The sequence below is a fragment of the Corythoichthys intestinalis genome, chromosome 1 (assembly GCF_030265065.1).
Source record: "Corythoichthys intestinalis isolate RoL2023-P3 chromosome 1, ASM3026506v1, whole genome shotgun sequence".
NCBI lineage: Eukaryota > Metazoa > Chordata > Actinopteri > Syngnathiformes > Syngnathidae > Corythoichthys > Corythoichthys intestinalis.
The window spans coordinates 45,612,609-45,633,628 of NC_080395.1; the positions used below are offsets into that span (position 1 = coordinate 45,612,609).

The 21,020-nt window shown below is 38.8% G+C and overlaps 1 protein-coding gene across 2 annotated transcripts; it reads right to left on the reverse strand.

The window, feature by feature from the left end:
- Positions 1 to 446: 446 nt before the first annotated feature.
- On the reverse strand, positions 447 to 16,514 carry kars1 (lysyl-tRNA synthetase 1). Of its 2 annotated transcripts, XM_057853014.1 has the most exons (15): positions 16,414 to 16,514; positions 13,387 to 13,552; positions 12,838 to 12,982; positions 12,595 to 12,760; positions 12,421 to 12,514; positions 9,219 to 9,405; positions 8,988 to 9,113; positions 8,685 to 8,804; positions 8,416 to 8,578; positions 8,142 to 8,315; positions 5,898 to 5,983; positions 5,742 to 5,827; positions 5,535 to 5,661; positions 1,606 to 1,749; positions 447 to 1,459 (listed from the first exon to the last, which is right to left on the reverse strand). In XM_057853014.1, exons 2-15 carry the CDS (start codon positions 13,524 to 13,526, stop codon positions 1,385 to 1,387), a joined length of 1,833 nt encoding a protein of 610 aa, XP_057708997.1. In that variant the 5' UTR covers positions 13,527 to 13,552; positions 16,414 to 16,514; the 3' UTR covers positions 447 to 1,384. The 2 variants fall into 2 exon arrangements, with proteins under 2 accessions (XP_057708997.1, XP_057709006.1); XM_057853023.1 differs by lacking the exon at positions 13,387 to 13,552 and having other exon boundaries at positions 16,414 to 16,493.
- Between the last annotated feature and the right edge of the window lie 4,506 nt (positions 16,515 to 21,020).

Consider the following 21,020-nt stretch of genomic DNA (forward strand, 5'->3'; position numbering starts at 1 on the left):
TGATGTGAACCTGGTATTTTAATGTCATTCATATTTAATGGGAAATGAAATGTGAACATGTGAATGAAGTGTGTTGTTGTAACGGACAGAAGATCACAAGAAAATTGAATGGCAATGTTGGAGGTGTGATATTCTAAGGTTTCAATCGTGTGATGTAAAAAATGTGAATAACAGAAAATTGGCAAGTTTTATTATTTTTTTCAACATTGTAATGGGATGTGAAGTACTAAGGAAATAAATCACAATACAGGGTGAGCATTTAAAAAAAAAAAAAAAAAAAAAAAACCTTCCTTCCAATTTGGATAGTTGTCATTGATTTTCAGAATAGACTGTTGCTATAAATACTGTATTTTATGTTTTTCAGAACATCTAACGTATTAAAAATAAACCAGTTTTAGTTGCAGTCTCTTTTACCCAAAAAAAAAAAAAAAAAAAAAAAAAATCAAGAAATGACACCTATCCGAATTAAGGGGCTTGGGTTTTTTGAGTGACCCTGTTCAGTATGTGAAAAGTATCTGTGACAATAGGATTAAATATTTTGTAATATGTTGACATGGGAATTTTATGAAATGCATAAAAATGAATTGGAATGTTGAATGTGCGACTGGAAATTAATTAGGATCTTTCGGGGTGAGAAATAAAATTTTGGAGGGAACTGTGATTTTTTTTTTTTTTTTGAAACAATGAAAGTAGAGGCCTGCGTCTCGTGACTTCTTGGAAAATGTAAAGTTGCAACAGTGTTATTTGGATGAAATTAGAGGCAGGAGATAGGCATCTAATAAGTGGAGCATAAAAGGCGAGAGGAGAAAAAAAAGCAATAAAATATGAAGGATACATTTTATCGCATTGCCACAACAAGCACAGAAAATTCATAGAGATTCATATGCACTTTATTCAGATGCAATAGGGGACTGACTTTTGGAATTTTTCAATGAAACAAAATCAGCATAAAAGAGTTGGCAGTATTGTTGAAGAAGCCAAATATTTTTACAGGTGCGACAGGAGAGCTTGGATGTGTATCAACTACAGATACCGAAACGACACTTGAGCAACAACTGTCTGTTTTATAGAATCCTGAAAAATATTCTGAAACATGATATCTTGGTTGGCAAATGGGTGATCAAAGATGAGCCACTGATCCACTAATTTATGTATACTTGTTGACAAACAAGTAGACAACAGATGTGATCACAGAGAGTGTAGAAAATATCAAAATGAAAAAGTATTTCTTATGATTTAACCTTTAGCCTCGTATCAGTAATTGAGGAACCAAGACTTTGATACTATTAAAAACAAAACCGACAAACTCCGCCAATGACCACAGTGACATCCATTTTCTGCCAAAGAGCATCACATTGGGAGAACAGGCTGAGGGGTCAATTTGTTACACTGAGGTGCCCTCTGGAGGAACGCTTGTTTTGTTGTCATCAGGCTTCATGGCTGGGAAAAGCAACACCTCCTGAAAGAACATGCAAAAACTGTCAGTTTTCACAAAAACGCTCCTGATTTAAGAGTTGATGTTATGAAATTCTTGAAGTTTTCTCTGTCTTTCTAACAATTTCTTAATTGACACTAGTCAGGTCAGTGGATTGTACAAGACTTTACCTTGATGTTATTGGAGTCGGTGAGAAACATGGTGAGGCGATCGATACCCATTCCCCAACCGGCTGTTGGCGGGAGCCCATATTCCAGCGCAGTACAGAAGGTCTCGTCAATGAACATCGCCTCGTCGTCACCCTCGGCCTTGGCCTGAAAAATATTTTGGTTGGAAACTAGGAGGGTCATTTTATTCAAAAACCATAGTAGTCTACTTCCCATTTCAGGGTATTTTTACGGATGTTAAAATATGTGGACTTATCTGTATTTCAACCAACTTTTGTTTTTCTTGCATTAGTCTAGTTTTATGCTCAAAATACACCACAGTCTTATTTGTCATATATGGATGAATCAACATTAACCTGAAGTTAGAATGCCCTAAATCAGGGGTCCCAAACTCAAATTATTAAGGAACCACTGGAGACAAGATTTTGGTTAAGTGCAGGCTCAGTCAAGTATTCAACAAAAAAAGCTTTCAAGTACCGTATTTTTTGGACTATACGTCGCACCTGAGTATAAGTCGCACCAGCCCAAAAACGCGCAATAAAAAGGGGAAAAAACATACATAAGTCGCACCGGAGTATAAGTCGCATTTTTGGGGGGGAAATTTGATAGAATCCAGCACCAAGAACAGACATGTAATCTTGAACTGCAATTTAAAATACAATAGAGGACAATAGGCTGAATAGGCGTACAGTATGCTAACATTACATGACGCTAGAAGTTAGATCAGGCCTAAAAAATCCAGCAAGACCCGACCGACCCGCGGGTATTAAAGCCCGACGCGGCCCGAGCCCGACCAATTAACTTGATTTGCTTGCCGGAGCCCGAAAAAACCCGGAATTTTAAGTTTTATTTGTAGGCACGAGCCTGAAAAAAAAAAAACACAATTTTATGTTTTATTTGTGAGGACACAGGAGTAGGAAGAAATGCAGGGATGCGATGCGTGGTTACGTTTTGTGTGATCACGTTTGTGACCATGCGGGTGCATATATGCGTAATGATAACAAATTAAAGCCTGTCTTTTGTAACGAATTCTCCCAGTTAAACAAGACTGTAAGATGGTAAATGGTGTTATACTTATATAGCGCTTTTTGGATATTCAATACACATTTATATCTTTTATAATTGCTTGTCCTAACAGGCGGATAGTGGATTTGACATTTATTTCAATCTCCTCGAGTTGGCAGAAAAAAAAAAAACAAGTTTTCTCAATGTTTGAATAGTCTACATATTTTTATGATCATGCAAATGCATTTACACAAAGACATCCTGCTGGATAAGTTTGTTAAATATATTTCTCGTATGAGACCAAAGCGCCACATTCGTTTAAACTCAGCGAAGCAGACACAGGTTTCCTATAGAATCTTCAACAATCAATTTGAATCCTTTCCATATCCCACTCCTACTGCAGCTGTTTGCTTTTCAAATCCCCTGTCTTAATTTGTTTTTCACTCTAATAGCTGCTCCATATGGAAAAGGAAATACCAGGACATCGTTTTAGTATAAATATATGAACATATAGTTATTTTTTTAAAAAGTTAGCGAGAGAGAAGTCGGCCCGACCCGACCGTAAATAATGCCTCTGCCAATCTATGAAAAAAAACTGCGACTTATTGTCCGAAAAACACGGTAATGTGTTAATTCATCCAGTCTTTATGAATAAAAGTGAAGAATGTGAACACTTTTTTGTATCATTTCTCATCACTCTGCTATTTTACATAACTAAGAAAGGCTAGTTGAGCAGTGACTATGTTGTAATTCTTGAGCATTGCAACTTTCTCAGTAGATAGGATTGGTGTACCCCTGTATGCAACCTCAATTTATTTTGTCTCACACTTTGTCTGGAATTGCCTGTGTTGTCCACCAACTTCTCTACACAGGTTTAAAAGGGAGCCTCAGACTTAAACAACTTTAGGCTCTCATAAGCCACAATGGTTCTCTTTTACTAAAATATGTTATTAAAAACACAGCAAATATTGCCATTGATTAAAAAAATCTAATATTTTGTACAAGTTTTAACCTACGAAGGGCGCTATGTTTTATGCGTGCAATGGACGCTCGGAGTGATGACGTAGTTCTTTACCATCACTAGATGAACACTACCGGTGTTTTGCAATTCTTTCCTACACGGCGAAACGTCCAACACATGCACACATAAGTTAAAAGCAGCGAGCACTTACTATTTGTGTTTTTATTTAGTCTTATTACCTTTTCATTGCCTCAAAATACTTTTTGCAAGTGTTTACCTCGAATATTTTTAAGCATTGTGTTTTCTTGTGGTAGCTTTAAAGCAGATTGTTGATCTGTTGACCACATTAGTTATGTAGCATATTTAAACCACCCTTATTTGGTATTACTGTATTTCCTGAAAGGCATCTTTAGCATGTACTGTCTGTATGCATCAAAACAAAACAAGATGAAAGTGCACAGTAGTACTTTGGGTGTCAAATTCGCCTCTTGTAGCACGTTTCGCCGATGTAGCACATTTTGGAAGAACACCGCTTTTGTCCTCCATTCGTCTCATCCCGTCTTTCCCTTACATTTTGCTTTTGCTGCTCATTTTATGAAATATCGACAGTGCTGTCATGCTTATTAATGTTCCTCTTGAGTTCAAATTGAAAGGGCTGAACAGTTGATATGTTTATGTCACTAGAGTCATACACTGGAAGCCCAGCATCCTAACCCAGTGACGTCACCACCAGTGTTGTATCTTACTGAAAAAAAGTAATTAATTATAGTTACAAATTACTTCTCCCAAAAAGTAATTGCGTTAGTAACTCAATTACCTGAATGTAAGAGTAATTAGTTACTTGGCAAAGTAATTGGTGATAATTACTTTTTTTTTTTTTTCCTCCAAAAAAAAAAAAAAAAAAATCAACTGAATCAACTGTTAAAAGTTGTTAAAATTGCTCCCATTATTGCATTAGTTCCTTCTCTCTACTTTCGACATATGAAAGTTTTAAAACAGTTTCATCATTTAAAGATAGATTCAAGTCAAGATTTTGCCGATTTAGAAGTATTTTAGATAAAAAGTTACTCAGGTTCGCTAGGAAGGTTCTCTACAACAGAGCCGTCTTAAAAAGTCTACTGCTTTAAGATGGCGGCTGTCTACTAACGCATTTAGTGCCATGTCTGTCATTTTGCATCTAGTTATATCTATATACAGTACATGTGATATCTACCATGTCTACCATATCTACCATAACATGCGGGCGTAGTTTGTAGGCTGTCGGCTACAACATGTATTATTGGAGCTACCTAGCATCGCGTTTGCTCCTCGTCACAACTTTCTTGCCTCCTCCTCACTCCTGCTCTGCTCTGTCGTCTCGGTGAGTCCGTCTCCCTCAGATTTTTCGACCAATATAGTAACGCATAGTAACGCATGCCTTTCCGTCCTCAGTAACGGTAACGGCGTTGCCAAGATGAGAAAAGTAATTAATTACATTACCCACTACTGAAAAAAATAACGCCGTTAGTAACGCCGTTATATTGTAACGCCGTTATTAACAACACTGGTCACCACCCTGCGACGTCAACAACAATGGCGAACACTAGTTAAACTAATTTTAAAAATTGTATAAAAATGAAAACATCAAGTAGGGTTTTAATATCAAATAGTTTTAACTCATAATAACGTTTATCTTATAAGAACTACAAGTCTTTCCATCTGTGGTTCCATTTAAGAAAGACATGACTAGGGGACAGGATACATTTCCCTTCCACCAGGTATCAATAATTCACCGTGGTTAACTTCTTGGCAGACATATCTGAAAACTTCCAATGAACTTGAGCTATGTTAGCTTGTACTTTACAAAAAAAAAAAAAAAATCCTGGGCGATAGCAAACACTTTCATCTTGAAGGTGATAGCGCACGTAGAGCTATCAGATTAAAGAAAAATCTTGTTTTATTACTGTTAACTCCAACGATTACAAACCTTGGCTTGCTGCTCAAAAAGCTCCCTCTGTCGAATGGGGTCATTCAACTCCGTGTAAGCGTTGCAGATTTCTTTCTTCATCACAAAGAGCTCAAAGCGCTCCGTGAGGCCTTTCTCTGACCGATGCCTGTTAAAAGAAAAAGCATTACAACTAAAGTATTTCTAAATGGATCGCAGAAAGCTTTGAAATGAGACATTTTCCCTCACCATTTTGCTAAGGGGCTCATGATTTGAGGATGATCGCAGATGAATGTGGGGTTGATGCAGGTGACCTCCAGGAAATCTCCCACAAGCTTAAGAATAGGGTGGATCAAATAAGTTTCCTAATACCAACAATAAAAAATAAATAAATAAATAAAGCACCTTGTCCAAAAGGCGGGCGGTGGTTCTAGGAGGAGGACATTCAACTCCCTTCTGGGTGCACAGTTCATCAAAAAATTTACGAGTCTCTAAAGAGAAAACAGAAAAGAAGGCATATGGTCTAGAGATGTCCCGGTCCGATATTTGGATCGGATCGGACGCCGATATGGTCAAAAAAATGCGCATCGGATCGGAACACGGAAAAATTCTGATCCAGACTTCCGATCCACTTTTTTTTTTTTATCTGGTCCGGGTTTTCCATTCCAATCCAATCCATTCCAGTTTTTGCTTCAGTTTCCCTAAAATCCGGTCCGCCTTTTACGGCACACCTTCAATACACTACATTTACATTACAGTCTCCCAATTTACTGAGAGACTTTATCGGTAAAAATGTCAGCTGTGTGGGATCATTTCACCTTAAAGGACGACACAGACAAAGAGGCAGAGTGCAACATATGCCACAATAAAGTCAAGCTTAGTGGTAAAGCTGTAAGAAGTTTTAATACAACCAACCTAATCAAGCATTTGGCGAAATACCACCACAAACAATATGAGGAGTATGTTAAGAAGACCGAAGACAAAAAGAAAGGTCCTACGCAACTAACACTGGCAGAAACTTTTGCTATGCGTGACAAACTGGTACTCGACAGTCCCAAAGCCCAGGGAATAACAAGTCATTGCCGAAGAATTCATTCTGGATGACAAGCCATTATCTCTCGTGAGTAAAGACGCACCATCCAACACTTAGAACCACGGTACAACATGCCCAGCCATCATTACATCCTTGAGCGATTCGGCCGTGGAAGATTCGAGAACGATTCACAAACATCCAAATTCTGATTATTGAAATATGTCAAGTAAAGCGGAACTAATACACAGCGCGGTCTTCGGTACGCTATGAGAAACTGACCGCATTGCGTCCCGAAAGTAAACATAATGCTTGTCATAGACCCAGGTAATGCCAATGCTCAACTCACGGCTTTAGCTCAACTCATGCCGCTGGATAAAAAACACAAGAATACCTGACTGCTGCTGACAGCCGCTAAAAACTACGTCAACGTCATTTTACTGGAGATAATAGATATCATATGTATATAGAACTAGATGCAAAACGACAGACTCGACTGCGTTAGCAACATAAAAGTATTGAAAACCAGATGCGTTAGTAAACAGCCGCAGACTTAAAGCAGAAGACTTCCCTAGTAGGCTGTTGTGAACCTTCCAAGCGAACCTAATTAACTTTTTATCTGAAATACTCCTAAATCGGAAAAATCTTCAAAACAGTTTTAAAACTTTCACATGTCGAAAGTAGACAGAAGGGAAATTATGGGGTGGCGTGGCTCAGTGGTAGAGTGGTTGTCCCCCGGCCCAGGGGTTGTGGGTTCGATTCTTCATCCTGGTGAGCTCGCCTAAGTATCCTTGAGCAAGATACTGAACCCCATGTTGCTCCTGGTGCTGCGTCACCAGTAGGTGAATAGTGAGATAGTGTAAAGCGCTTTGAGCTCCTTGAAAGGTGGAAAAGCGCTATATAAGTATAACACCATTTACCAACACCATGGAATAACGGGAGCAATTTTAACAACTTTAGCAGTTCATTCGCAAAATTAAATGAATTGAATGTAGTTTAAAGCTGCTGATACAGAATGGGGACTTGAGTATTTTATTTACTGTTTTAAAATGTTAACTTGATACTGAAATAGTCTTTTATTTAAACCTGAGAGGCTTTTCATACAATTTTTGTAACTAATGCACGAAACATTAAAAGCATCTAATGGCTTGGGGGATTTGTGGGATTTTTCACTGAGTTTGTTGGTGTGTTTTGCTTTTTTAAGACAGTTTAAAATATTATTTGCACGTTTTACTGACTGATTATGCCCTTTCTGTTTGTTATTTATAATGTTTTGTGTTTGTCACTGAATAAACAGGTCAGTTTCTTGTTACCAACCGTTGTGTGCAGGTCAGTTTCTTGTTACCAACCATTGTGTGTTATTCAAACTCACCTAATTCAGCTGGCTAGTTGTTATCAAGAGTACTAAAACCTTTTTCAACATGAGTCTGACAATTAAGTAAGGAGGCTAAATAACTTTAACACATGCTCAGATAGGTCGGTATCGGCCACTATCGGTATCGGATCGGAAGTGCAAACCAATATCGGTATCGGATCGGAAGTGCAAAAACCTGGATCGGGACATCCCTACTATGGTCACTACTACTTGACTGTCAGTCTGGTCAGAATCTTTGTCTTACCATCACTGTCGTAACTGTCAGTGGGAGGAAATTTGACTCCCATCAGCTTCTCGAGGTCGTGTGTCATGCTGACTCTTCTGAATGGAGGTGTGAAGTCAATCTCATGAGCTTGTCCTTCTGGACCGTCGGGGTGGTAGGTCACCTTGTACCCTCCAGTGATGTGCTTCACCATCCCTGACAGGAAAACCCAAGTATTTTAACCTCAGAAATTCAAATGTGAAATAATGATTAAGGTGCTTCTAGATTCTGTGCGAGCAGGTATATTTCCACTCACCAGATAGAAGTTTCTCTGTTATCTCCATCAAGTCGTGGTAGTCAGCATATGCCATGTAGAACTCACAGGTGGTGAACTCTGGGTTGTGCGTGAGATCGATTCCCTCATTCCTGAACTGGCGGCCGACCTCATACACTCGATCTATCCCACCAACAACAAGCATCTACGGATCGATAGGTTATCCCAACAGAAAATAGAAATTTGATTGTAAAATGATGACTGATTCTGTTGAAGATGTTCTGATTTCTATCCCAAAATAGATACATTACCTTGTGATAGAGCTCAGGTGCAATCCTCATGTACAGGTTCATATCCAGCTCATTGTGGTGAGTCACAAAAGGACGGGCCACAGCTCCACCAGGAATGATGTTCATCATTGGGGTCTCAATCTTAAAACAAAATGAGACTTGAGATGCAAGTACTAAAAGTGCACAGATCAATCGGGGCAGTTTTAATATGTTTTGGTGGCTCGGTGATCTGTTCATCACTAAAATGATCACCCATCTTGTTGGTCGATTGAGTCTAGAGTCAGTTAGCCACATTAAGTTGCGATGCATGTGTTGATACCTTACCTCTAAAAATCCAAGTTGGTCCAGGAAGCTGCGCAAGTATGTTATAATTTTGGCTCGCGTAATAAACTTCTGCCTCACATAGTCATTTAGGATGAGATCCAAGTAGCGCTGACGGAATCGTGTTTCCTTTGAGAGAACCAGGATTTTTCTGGTTATTATGGGTTTGGCCCACGTTCTCAAAAGAAGCATGAATGTTAGTTCAATTATGATTTTAAATGGTCCACTTCTCACCTTGTCTTTTAGCCCAAAGTGGAGGTGAGGCAGCATGTGGAGACAAGGTGAAAGCAGAGTCATTTCGATGGGGATAATGGACAGCTCCCCCTTTTTAGTCTTCCCGGGGTTTCCACGGACACCGATGATGTCGCCACGTCTGAGCTTGTTGTTGATGACCACAAAGTCTTCCTCAGACTTGTAGTTCCTGCATTTTAAAGTTTAGTTCTTAAATCTATCAATACGTTCAAGAAGCCATGATTACAGTGCAAAATAGGCCTGAACAATTTTTCGTTTGAATATCTCCATCGCAACGTGCGCATGCGCAGTAGTCCCATCACAGGACGTGAGATCTTTTTATTTATTTTTTTATGTAAACTTTTGTTTCTTCTTCATAAAAGCAGTAATTGCAAAGATATGGCTTTCTGGATCCATTTTATATACACCAATCTTCATCATTAAACCCACTTAGGGGTTGTATAATTTAATCCAGTTTAATCCAGGCTAGCAAAAAGTATGGAATCACCGTCTCGGACGAGCATTCACTCAGACATTTTATCACGTAGAACAAAGTCATATAAAAAGCTTGAAAAAATAATGAATTAGTTCAAAAGTGCAACTCTTTCGCATCCAGAAACGCTAAAAGAAATGAATAAAAAACATTGTGGTAGTCAGTAAATGTTACTCTTATAGAGCAAGTGCTGGGAAACATAATTAGAATCACTCCATTCTGAGGAAAAAAATATGGATTCCTGAGAAACAGACCAAGAAATAACAATCAAAACACATCTCTAATATTTAGTACCACCAACTCTGGCTTTTATGACAGCTTGCAGTCTCTGAGGCATGGACTTGATGAGTATTCTTCATCAATTTGGTGCCAACTCTCTTTGATTGCAGTTGCCAGATCATCCTTGCAGGTCGGAGCCTTGCTGTGGACCATTTTTTTCAATTTTCACCACAGGTTTTCAATAGGGTTGAGATCCGGGTTATTTGCAGGCCATGACATTGATTGGATGAGTCTTTCTCCAAGGAATGCTTAAACAGTTTTAGCTCTGTGGCATGATGCATTGTCATCTTGGAAAATGTCATCTTTCAATTGAAGGGAAAAGAAAGCCGTCTAAAATTTTAATGTAAACTTGTGCATTTATTGAAGATTTAACCACAGCCATCCCCCCAGTGTCTTTGCCTGACATGCAGCCCCATATCATCAAGGACTGAGGGAATTTTGATGTTTTCTTCAGGCAGTCATCTTTGTAAATCTCACAGGAACAGCACCAAACCAAAGTTCCAGCATCATTTCCTTGTCCAATGCAGATTCTTGACCGTTGACAAGGTGATGATGCGGTGCTGTTCCAGTGAGATTTACAAAGAAGACTGCCAGAAAAATTCCCTCTGTCCTTGATGAGATGGCTTTGATTAGATCTTCAATAAATGCACAAATTTACAATAAAATTTTAGACAGCGTTCTTATCCCTTCAATTGAAAATATGTTTATCATTTTCCAAGATGACAATGCATCATGCCACAGAGCTAAAACTGTTAAAGCATTCCTTAGAGAAATTTGTTTCTCATGATTCCATATTTTTTCCCTCAGAATGGAGTGATTCCATATATATTTCCCTGCACTTGCTCTATAAAAGTAAAATTTACTGACCACCACAATGTTTTTTATTCATTTCTTTTAGTGTTTCTGAATGCTAAAGAGTTGCACTTTTGAACCAATTCATTTTTTTCAAGCTTTTTAATCTGAGTTTTTTCTACATGATAAAACGTCTGAGTGAATGCTCGTCCGAGACTGGTGATTCCATACTTTTTGCTAGGGGTTGTATGAATACTAGGGGTGTCCCGATCACATATTTTCTCACCCGAGTCAGAGTCCAAGTCACCCGATTTTGAGATTCTGTTGATACCGGTCCCAATCTAATACCGGGAAATTTTTTTTTTTTTTTTTGCTTTAACGCTCACGCTGCCGAGAACAGCATCTCACACAATGAATGAGTTGCCACAGCACACATCAGACAGTGTACCATCCTTAACGATGATATTTGTGTCCTTGATCGTAGAGCTACCAAGGAGTCTTTGGCCAGATCAAAGCTACAAACCTGTCAATCATCGTTACCGTTATGTACCAAACGCCCGCCGCACTAGAGTTCAAGAAAAACAGTTTGGTCGCACTGCTTTTCAGGAGAGAGGGTGCGAGCCAGTACGAGCAAGAAGTTGAAAAACAATATAGATTTTTTTTTTTATAACTAAAACCCAATCCTTTTCACCCAATTCCGATGCTCTGAAAAATGGCGCAATCGGCACGATTTCCGATCATCTTATCAGATCGGGCTACCTCTAATGAATACATTGTGGTCATAGTGAGTCAACCAGTCTTCCCAAACAGAGCTATTCAAGTCTGGTGAAAATTCTTCTAGTTTTAATATCGCAATATCACATATCGCAATGTCAGTCTTTTCCAATATCGTTCAAACAAAAAAAAAAAAAACAAATATTGCTGTTCATTCTACAATTATTGACATGCAACGGTAAGTTTTAATAACTTTATCCTGAAAACATAGCCAACACTATTGATTGCATGGTTTATCGGTGATTCTCATGCATGTATATGTTGTGTTTTATCGGTATTCTTATGCAGGTACCATTGACTCGCATTAGTTTTGCCACTCTGGACCCTGAAACTAACAAATAACTGACAAACTGCACGGAATTTGTTGTAATCAACTCCACTGACTAATTAAAGCCCCGCTAACTTAAGCCTTTTGTAAAAAATTCTGAACTTCCCCTTAGGAAAATTGGAAGCCCGAAATTACTTGCAAAGTAAACGAATTCATTCCTAGCTCTTTCACACTGTGATTCACATGAGCACGAAGTACTACTAGTAGTACTAAAGTAGTAAAGTAATCCTTTCAAATTTGTATTTTATACCTTCTATGACATTTTAAGAAAATTTGACATTTTAAGGCCTTAAATTCAAATCATTGGATTTAAGTGTGTTTTTTTAAGACCCCGCGGATACCCTTTCATAAGAACAAATAGTAATATTTACTTGAAGTGGAATAATCTTACACATTAATCTGTTAACTAGTCTTTAACACTCAAAACAAGATGTGGAAAACTATTTCACTAGATTTAAGAAAAATAATCTTATCAAGACATTATGAATTTGCAGTGTACTCTGTTAATTATTTAACATATCTGCTAATAAAAACATTACCTTGAGTTTGCCATAACTTGCAATTTGGTACCTTCGCCTCGCATGTCATAAAAAAGCAGCTTGGCACCAGATGCCCTCTTGGCATGGATGCGGCCTGTCAATCACAAAACAGGAAAAAAAAAAGTCTACACCATTCCATGCACCATTTTCTAAAGGAAGGAAGTATTACAATACCAGACAAATTGAGAACAACATCTGTCAGATGGTCCCCTGGCTGTAGATGATTGTACTTCTCAATGAACTCCGTGAGCGACAAGTCAACATGGAACTTGTGTGGATACGGGTCCTCAGCAGTGCCCTTAAGCTCCTGAATGGCCTGGGTGCGAATCTTGTAGTATTGCTGCATTCAAAACCCACCAATGTAATTAGAATTCAAGGAATGAAGGGCGAGGTCTAAGGTTTGAATGAAAATCTTACATTCGGGTCGAGCGTCTCTTCATCCAAAGCAGTGATGTCTGATGCCACACAGTTATTGGATTCCTTGGTTTGTTGAAGCTGTTCTTTGACCTTAGCTTCTTTCTCCACAGCCTTCTTTTCCGCTTTGAGTCTCCTCTTCAGCTCACTGATAACACATCCAAGTGGTGTCATTGGTTAGAAAAGGAACAAAAGCGCAGTCAGTCCCCAGGGAAGTGACACAAGTTTATTTAAATGGTCTGAAAAATTTGTTTACCGCAAACAATGCATTCTTGCTCATGCTCTTCTGTCCAAAAACTGAAACCATTTTGTAAGGGTTTTTTTCATTTTTAAAATGAGAAAATTCACAGATTCTTCTCCTGATTCACCGATCCACTCACCGTTCATTATTCGCTTCACAACACATAACACAAATACCTATATTCGAGAGAGTGTCTTTTAATAAACCGACCGATCCAAACAATTGAAAGGAACCCGTATTTACGCTTACAGGAAACTGGTGACTAAAGGTTGGTTGTTTTTCTCTTGCGAGTGAAAAGAAAAGCCACCAACCTTTTGTCACCTCTCCAACGATTCCCGTAAATTTGGACTGGCACCGCGGACATGCATGGAAGTGCATGTTTAACCCACCGTCCCCTGACCTCATAGGCCTGGCACAGCTGCTGCCTGGCTGCCCTGACCAGGCACAGCATGCTGAGCCGCCAGTCAGAAGAGCAATCTGGGAAAAGAGATATATAAAGAAACAGCAAACAGAGTGAGGGCTATCCGTCTTAAGCCGTCTAGACCAGTGATTCTCAAATTAATATGCCGTCTCCCTATAGTAGGGGTACATGAAAGAGTCAATTTACTGCATTGTTATAGTTGACACTTCAAATACAATATTTTTTAACTCATTGCCTGCCATTAACAACAATAGACATACAGTTCTTTTAAACTGGGAGGCGTGGCCGTGAATGCTCATGCCTCAGTGCAAGTGATGGTGCTACACATCCAGTCCATTTGGACTGGGAAGGATGGGAGTGATTATTTGCCACCAGCCCTCCCAATCAAAATGGATTGGACTTCTAGCGCATTTATTAGCAGATAAGGAGTTAAGTACTTGGCCTGAACGATACTGGAAATAAATTAACAATGCGATATACAGTATATTGAATTTGTTGCACTGGTGCGCCTAACTTTTTTCTTAAGGTGCACCGCAACAAAATGTAGGCTCACAATTAACACTATATTTTTAATCACTCATCAATCTATCATTCATCTTCTGAACCGCTTCGAGGGCCGCAGGGGTGCTGGAGCCTATCACAGCTAACTCCAATTTTTGTTTTATTTTCACTATATGATACTTATGTTCAGTTGTACGTTGTGAAGGAGGAGTTGCCAAAGCTAATGCCAATAAACGGCGCAGTCCGAGCTACTAATCTGAACGCCTGTGTCCACACCTTTCTCTCTGCCTTACACCCCACTATGGAAGAAAACGAAAAGTACTGCTTCAGTCAAGCGACAAAATGCCCTCATTAGCTTGATCTCTAACTCGCCATTGACACCTTGTGGCGTATTTAAATCACTACCTTACATAGTTAAAGAGTGACACGGTGGAAGTTCGGCAGCGTGGCCATGTGACGTCACCGCCCTGTGACGTGATTTTACAAATTTTATTAAAACGAAAACATTAAGAGTGGTTTTAATATCAAATTATTAGAACTCGTACTAACATTTATCTTTTAAGAACTGCATGTTTATCTATTTGTGGTTCCCTTTAAATATGCTTGGACTAAACACTTTCCAAAGATGGGTTCCCCCAGTATTTTGTTTTGAATCACTTCTGAAGCATGAAACCGTATTGCTACTTACAAATATTCACTTCTGTTCAAAGGCTAGCTCCATTCTCCTCTTTCCCATAATTTAACTGTGTGGCCAAAAAACTTTAACAAAACTGTGCACATAGAGCATTAATAAAAATGGGCACTAATTCCATCACTCAGTACTTTTTTTTGCCCTCTGTCTTCTTATTAACTCATTCACTGCCAGCCCAGGTATATGTAAAGTATTCACAGAGTATGTGCTGTGCTCATCATAAAAACAAAAAGAAAATGTATATTCAAAACATCCATTCCAATGGCTCCACAGCCACCATTCCTAAATGTTTCCATGCAAGGCACATCATCAGGACTATTTTTTTCAATTTGTCATCCTCTTTAGTGCCTATCTAACTTTTTCATTACCAATTAATCATTGTGAAAAAAATAATACAATATTACAACAATTATCAACAAAATGATTGTTAAATTGATGCCAACATGTTCTTACATAATTTCAGGGTGCTGAATCCAAATCTATTTTTTCTGTGAACTGGATTATTTTTTTGCTGATCAAAAAATGTTTGTGAAATAACAACTTGATATTTTTAAAAAGTGGTTATATAGCTGCTGCTGGCACTTAAAAATAGCACACAAGTAACAATATATAGCAAAATGATGCTTGTTATGTAATGTTTTAGACAACTGCAGACGCGAGAAACCAATCATCAAAACTTGTGCTGCACTGCACTGCTGCCAAAGTGCTCCAATATGTTAAAATCTGCCACAATTCAGAAAAACGTACATAACAATGTAAATGACTGAAAAGTTAAAATTATATTTGGTGACAGTAAATGAAGAATATGTATGCAATATATTTTTTAAAATGAAGATTGCTTGAAAACTAAACCATACAGAAAATAAATGATGGCAGATTTCGAATCAGCGACCAGAAATTGTGCAGAGTCAGTTTACAAACAAACAAAAAAAAAAAAACACAAAAAATACACATGCAACAAACAATGATAAACTTGTTGGCCTTTGCAATCCTAATTCTAATTTACTGGTCGACCACAACTGCCTCTTTTCAGAGCATTAAATAAACCCTGTAGATTATTAACAGTCCCAAAGAAATATAAAATGTTATCCTTTAATGTTGACTGGTTCCTTGTTCATATAGGTCAGACGACAATGAGCAACACTACCAAATGACGACATAATCAACATTTAACAACTGGAACACAATGCACTGACTACAATATCTCTTTTAAATGTACCACAGACACTAAAAAAAAACATTTTGTAGACAGCTAGCACGTGCCTGAGAGTGCTGCTAGCATATATAAATAAGGTCAGAAATTACTCTAGTAAAAGAACAACATAACAACCTAATATACCCTATTCTCAAATACTATGGTAATCGTTCAGTGTGACGTATTATAATACCAAAAGGGTGCAATCTTTAAAGAAAGCCAAGTTCCAAATTTATACCGTCGGCGTGTAGACGACCTTTCTTTCAGTGCATTTTGGAGCTTGTAGTTTTACTCAACCTCGCTACACAGAATAAAAAGTAGGAGCATCGAAACTTTAAAAACTACATTTCCTATTCACCCTAGAAGACGGAACACTTAGAGCTGCAGGCTAGAAGCATGCCTCTCTAAAGAGAATTTGTTTCGCTGTCGTCCTTAACGCCTGTCACCATTATCCTTTGCATTTATACTAAAGGAAATGACTAAAAACCGTAATACATGCTTAAAATAGATAGAGGCCTTATGAAACTCACTTTTTGCTGAGTTTATCGCCGTCCATCGCTGTTACGTCAGCCATGATGGTCTTGATGTCGCGCTTGAAAGATCTGCGCATGCGCACACAATGAACCTCAACAATCTCGTGGTGCGTTCAAAGGCTATCGAAATACTGTATTTCTATTGAAATAGTGCAGCATAAGAATCAGACAAGCAAATTGAATTTTCACGATAATTATAGTTAATTAATAACGTTCATCACTGTAGTTTATTTACTACCATAAGAGGTAAGGTAACAAACGCATATTCAATCAAGGGCCGCTTCTGTTTGTAATTCCTTAATCTAAGTACAAGTCAGGCCGAGACTTGAATGGAACAACATTTCTTTATTCAGTGTGCTTCTCAGCATATGTGTCACCGACACATCACAGAGATTCCTTTTTTTTTTCTGTAATACCACACCCACACCACAGGAAGTGCACACTATGGCAACAGCAGTGTGACATAAATATGTCACAGCTTCGGCGACTCACGTGCAAATTCCCTACCACTCCTAAATGGTTCTCAATTACACTGAAATTAAGGTTCCAAATGCAGTTTATATAAAATCTAAATCGAAACTTAAATAGACAAGTTTCTAAGGTACTTCCGCTTTACTCCCTTATGTCTGCCAACAACTTCCGTTTTAGAATTTCTCCATTCAAAACAACAGTGGAGCTGGAGTAACATTACTCATCAAAATCCCTTTAAAAAAGACCATTTGGAAATATCGCATCCATCTGCCATCATCGCAACAGGGGAGGACAACATGTTCATGAACCCAGATGTGGAACCAAGCTCGTGCCACCACAAAAACCGGGTGTTTTTGTACCCATGTTGCCGCTGTGTTACGGAAAGTATCCCTGCATTTTAATGTGCCCGGTGCTCAAAAAATACTAAAGCTAAAATCTTTCACATGAAAAGAATTGTTGCCTTTGACATTGTTGTTACGATGATGATTGTAATTATGATTGTAGCAGACCCGCTCTGACTAAGGGTGAGACTTGACTGATGAGTTGGTGTCTTTTATTGTCAAACCTTGCAAAACCTTTCCCTTGAACCATAAGAAAATAAAGCCGTTTACCTTGGATAATAAAACGATCACCAGGATCACCGTAAGAGCTTTTCCTCTTCCCGAGGGGCCGCTAGACTAGATCAAAACTCACACAGTTCGCTGTCACTCCTTTTGGCCCGCCTTCAAGTTACAAACATTGTAAAACATACAGAACAAGAAATTCAGCAAAATAAAAGTGATACAGGATGTCATGGCCAATTACAAAATAAAAGACGTTCAGTAGACAGAAGAATTGGACTTCGGTTATTTACAATGATTATTTAGTGATGCACGATAATACATTTTTTAACCGATACCGATAACCGATAATTTCCTACTCATTCCAACCGATAACCGATAATGTCAAGCCGATAATTAACTTAAAAGATTTGTGTAAAATTTTAAAGTATACACAAGAGAAAATATTACTGTGCAACAATATAATTTATTGCTCTTTTTTTTTCAACATAAAATATAAACAAGTAGTCAATTCCAACATCTAAATAATGACAGATTGTCTGACATTGTGTAATGGTAAACTTTTGGCAACAATTACTTATAGAGTAAACAAAAATGCCTTTAAAAGTAAGCCATTCCTAACATATATAACATTACTACACTGCAAAAACACACCTCCTTAAAACTAGTCAGTTTTAAATGTCAATCTATTAGAAATAAGTGAAATTCTCTACCAGCGCTTCAAGTGTATTTCTCTCAGATTTCTTGGAAGACAAATAGCTAGCTGAAAATAATCTTAACAGCCTTATTTTAAGCAATAAATTATTGTACTTAATCCTAAAAAAAAAAAAAAAATGGAAGAAGGAAAGATTTTGAATATTTGTGGCTACAGAATATTATTGCTATTTCATTACAACAGGAATGTGCGTATTTAAATTGATAAGTGTTAATAAGTGCCAATAAGTTTTGATTATCCACTGTGACTGTAATTGAGCAGACAAATAAGTTATTGAAAAGTGATTGCTAATGTTACATGCTTTGTTGCACACTGTAAAAATGATTAACTCAAAAGAGCGAGATGTCATGTACCCATTCTGCAGCGCTTTGTTTACATTTGCGGCACTCACGACACTTGCTCTACAGCATCTAAACTGATACACGGCAGTACTATTTGGACGGAGTTGGAGATCGCATCCCCGTGCTTGTTGTTTTGTGCCTGAGTTTTGTTAAGCCGAAAATAAAGGCAGCGTTACAAAGTCATCTGACCGCTCGTCCTTTTACATACTGTAACTGAATGCATTCTGCATGTATAAATTATCATCTAATCACTGTGCCGTCATGATAAGCTTGCTTACTGGACATCACTTGTTCAAATGTCCGTGGTGAAAATGTGATTGGCATGTTTTTCATGAAGAACGATGGTCGTATTAACTGCATTATTTTTTTTATCCGGGGCTTTGGCTCTCTGGTCATTTCAGTAAAAAAAAATCGTGTCTCGTCGTCTCGGCGGCGGCAGGTACGTTCGTACCGGATAATCCGACCGGTTCACCACGGCCTATTCGGGGCCTGGCTCTGCTCCGGACGGAGTCGCACCTCTCGCGTCTTGCTCGCCGTGGGGGAACGCTCGAGAAACCAGGTGTTCGCCGGAGGTTCCTCCGCAAGGGAACCGGGCTCAGCCCGCCTCACCGCAACGGCCTGCCGGACCAGCCAGAGCGGCAGGCTCCGTCGGAAGACGGCTACTTGTCGACTATCGGTCTCGAGTCGTGCCAGTGTTTAGTCTTAGATGCGAGTTTACCACCCGCCCTGGGCTGCATTCCCAAACAACCCGACTCTGTATCGTCACAAGCCTCATAGTTTAGCTTAGTTTGTGTTTACAATAGCTATAGCATTCCCGCTAGTAGCAGCCTCGTATTCGTTCCCAAAATCTTTGTGATGCAGTTTTAAATGGCTGCTGGGTTAGTGGTGTTGAATGAGGATGCTTTCTTTCCACCTCGTGGAACTTCTGCGGTGCATGTTTCGCAGATGGCGAGAGCTCGTTTTTTTAGTAACAGCCGCCATAATATACAACTGCTTCTTGTCGTGTAACTCCGCCTCCTCAGCCCCTCCTCCCTCAGGGGCTTCAGAGAGAGGAGGGGTTGAGGAGGCAGCGTGCTGAATTCTTCCGTCGCGCACATTTGGAGGCTAAATCAAGTATATAATTATCGAATTGCATTATCGGTTGAATTTTTTTATCATCTGGATTATCTGTGTGACGTCATAATTGCCATTATCGGCCGATTATTATCGGTGACCGATATTATCGTGTATCTTTAGATTATTTACTACAACTACTGTATCTTCCACTAGCCTGTTACTAATCAGTACGTATAAATGGCACAATTATGTCAACGCATAAATCCAGGAGTCCAAGTTTTTTTGTTTGTTTGTTTACAGGTGGAAAACGCTGTTAGGCAAGGGAAGATAAGTTAATGTGCCTCACATCAACACTTACTGTACGTTGATGGACATACAGTATATCGACATTACGAGCATTCTATCCGAGGCTGGCCGAGAGGCTGGGGCTGGAGACGGTGGCTCGCCTCGCGTCGGACCGTCGGCTTGAGCCTGAGATCTAACTACGAGCTTTTTAAGTGCAGCAACTTTAAGATACGCTATTGGAGCTGGATTTACCGAGGACATGAGGAGAATGCCCTTCTGGATGCTGTCGAAGGGCTACGTAATGTCAGGTGAAAGTTCGACGAGGCTCTCAACCCGCTCCGGAGCTCTGCTGTCTGATATCACATTCTCGTACGCTACTTTACCAATAATTTTATAAATTGTGATTTATTGACCTGTTTTGCACATGCACCAATCATTTTAAATGCACTCATGTTGTCCAAATGTTTTATTGCGATCAATATCTGCAATAGAAAAGAATGACATACTATTTTTTTTTATATGTACAATACATACCATGTAGTATTTCCTTGTAGCAACAAAATCCGTGTCAGCCCTTCTGCATTCGGCAAATGTAATAATAATTTGTAATTTCACCTAATTTTGGTCACTCAATTGGCCGGCGTATCAATCTATACCTCATGTCAACACAGGCTGACAGATAGTTATAATTTTGTCCATGAATGATCAACGAAGTGATAAGAACAATCATACAATCTCATTTACGTCTCATCTACGTCATGCTGAATCCATTTTTGGAGATTCCGTGAGTTCCTCTGCTTTAATTTTGCAGTTTTAACTTTGTCATCACAAAGCTTACTTCAACCATAATTCATGTTGTTGTTTTTTTTTTTACCGGAAGTTCGGGGCAGAAATTGTACAAGATGCAGATGGCGCCGCCCATATTTCGCTCAGGAAACTTGTCTAGATAAATAGAACTTTGTGTGTGTGTTCGTTCCCTATGTGGGCTCCAAAACGGCTCGACCGATTTTCTTGAAAATGTACACATTTGAAAGTGTGTGCGAGTGTGTTATTAGATAGGTTTGATCTTTGAAGGCCTCCATTTAGTGCGGAAAATTAAGCGCCATCTTTTGGGTATCTCTTGGGATTGCTATGTTGGCTTTCAAACTTTACGGTTTCATGTACAAATTGAAATTG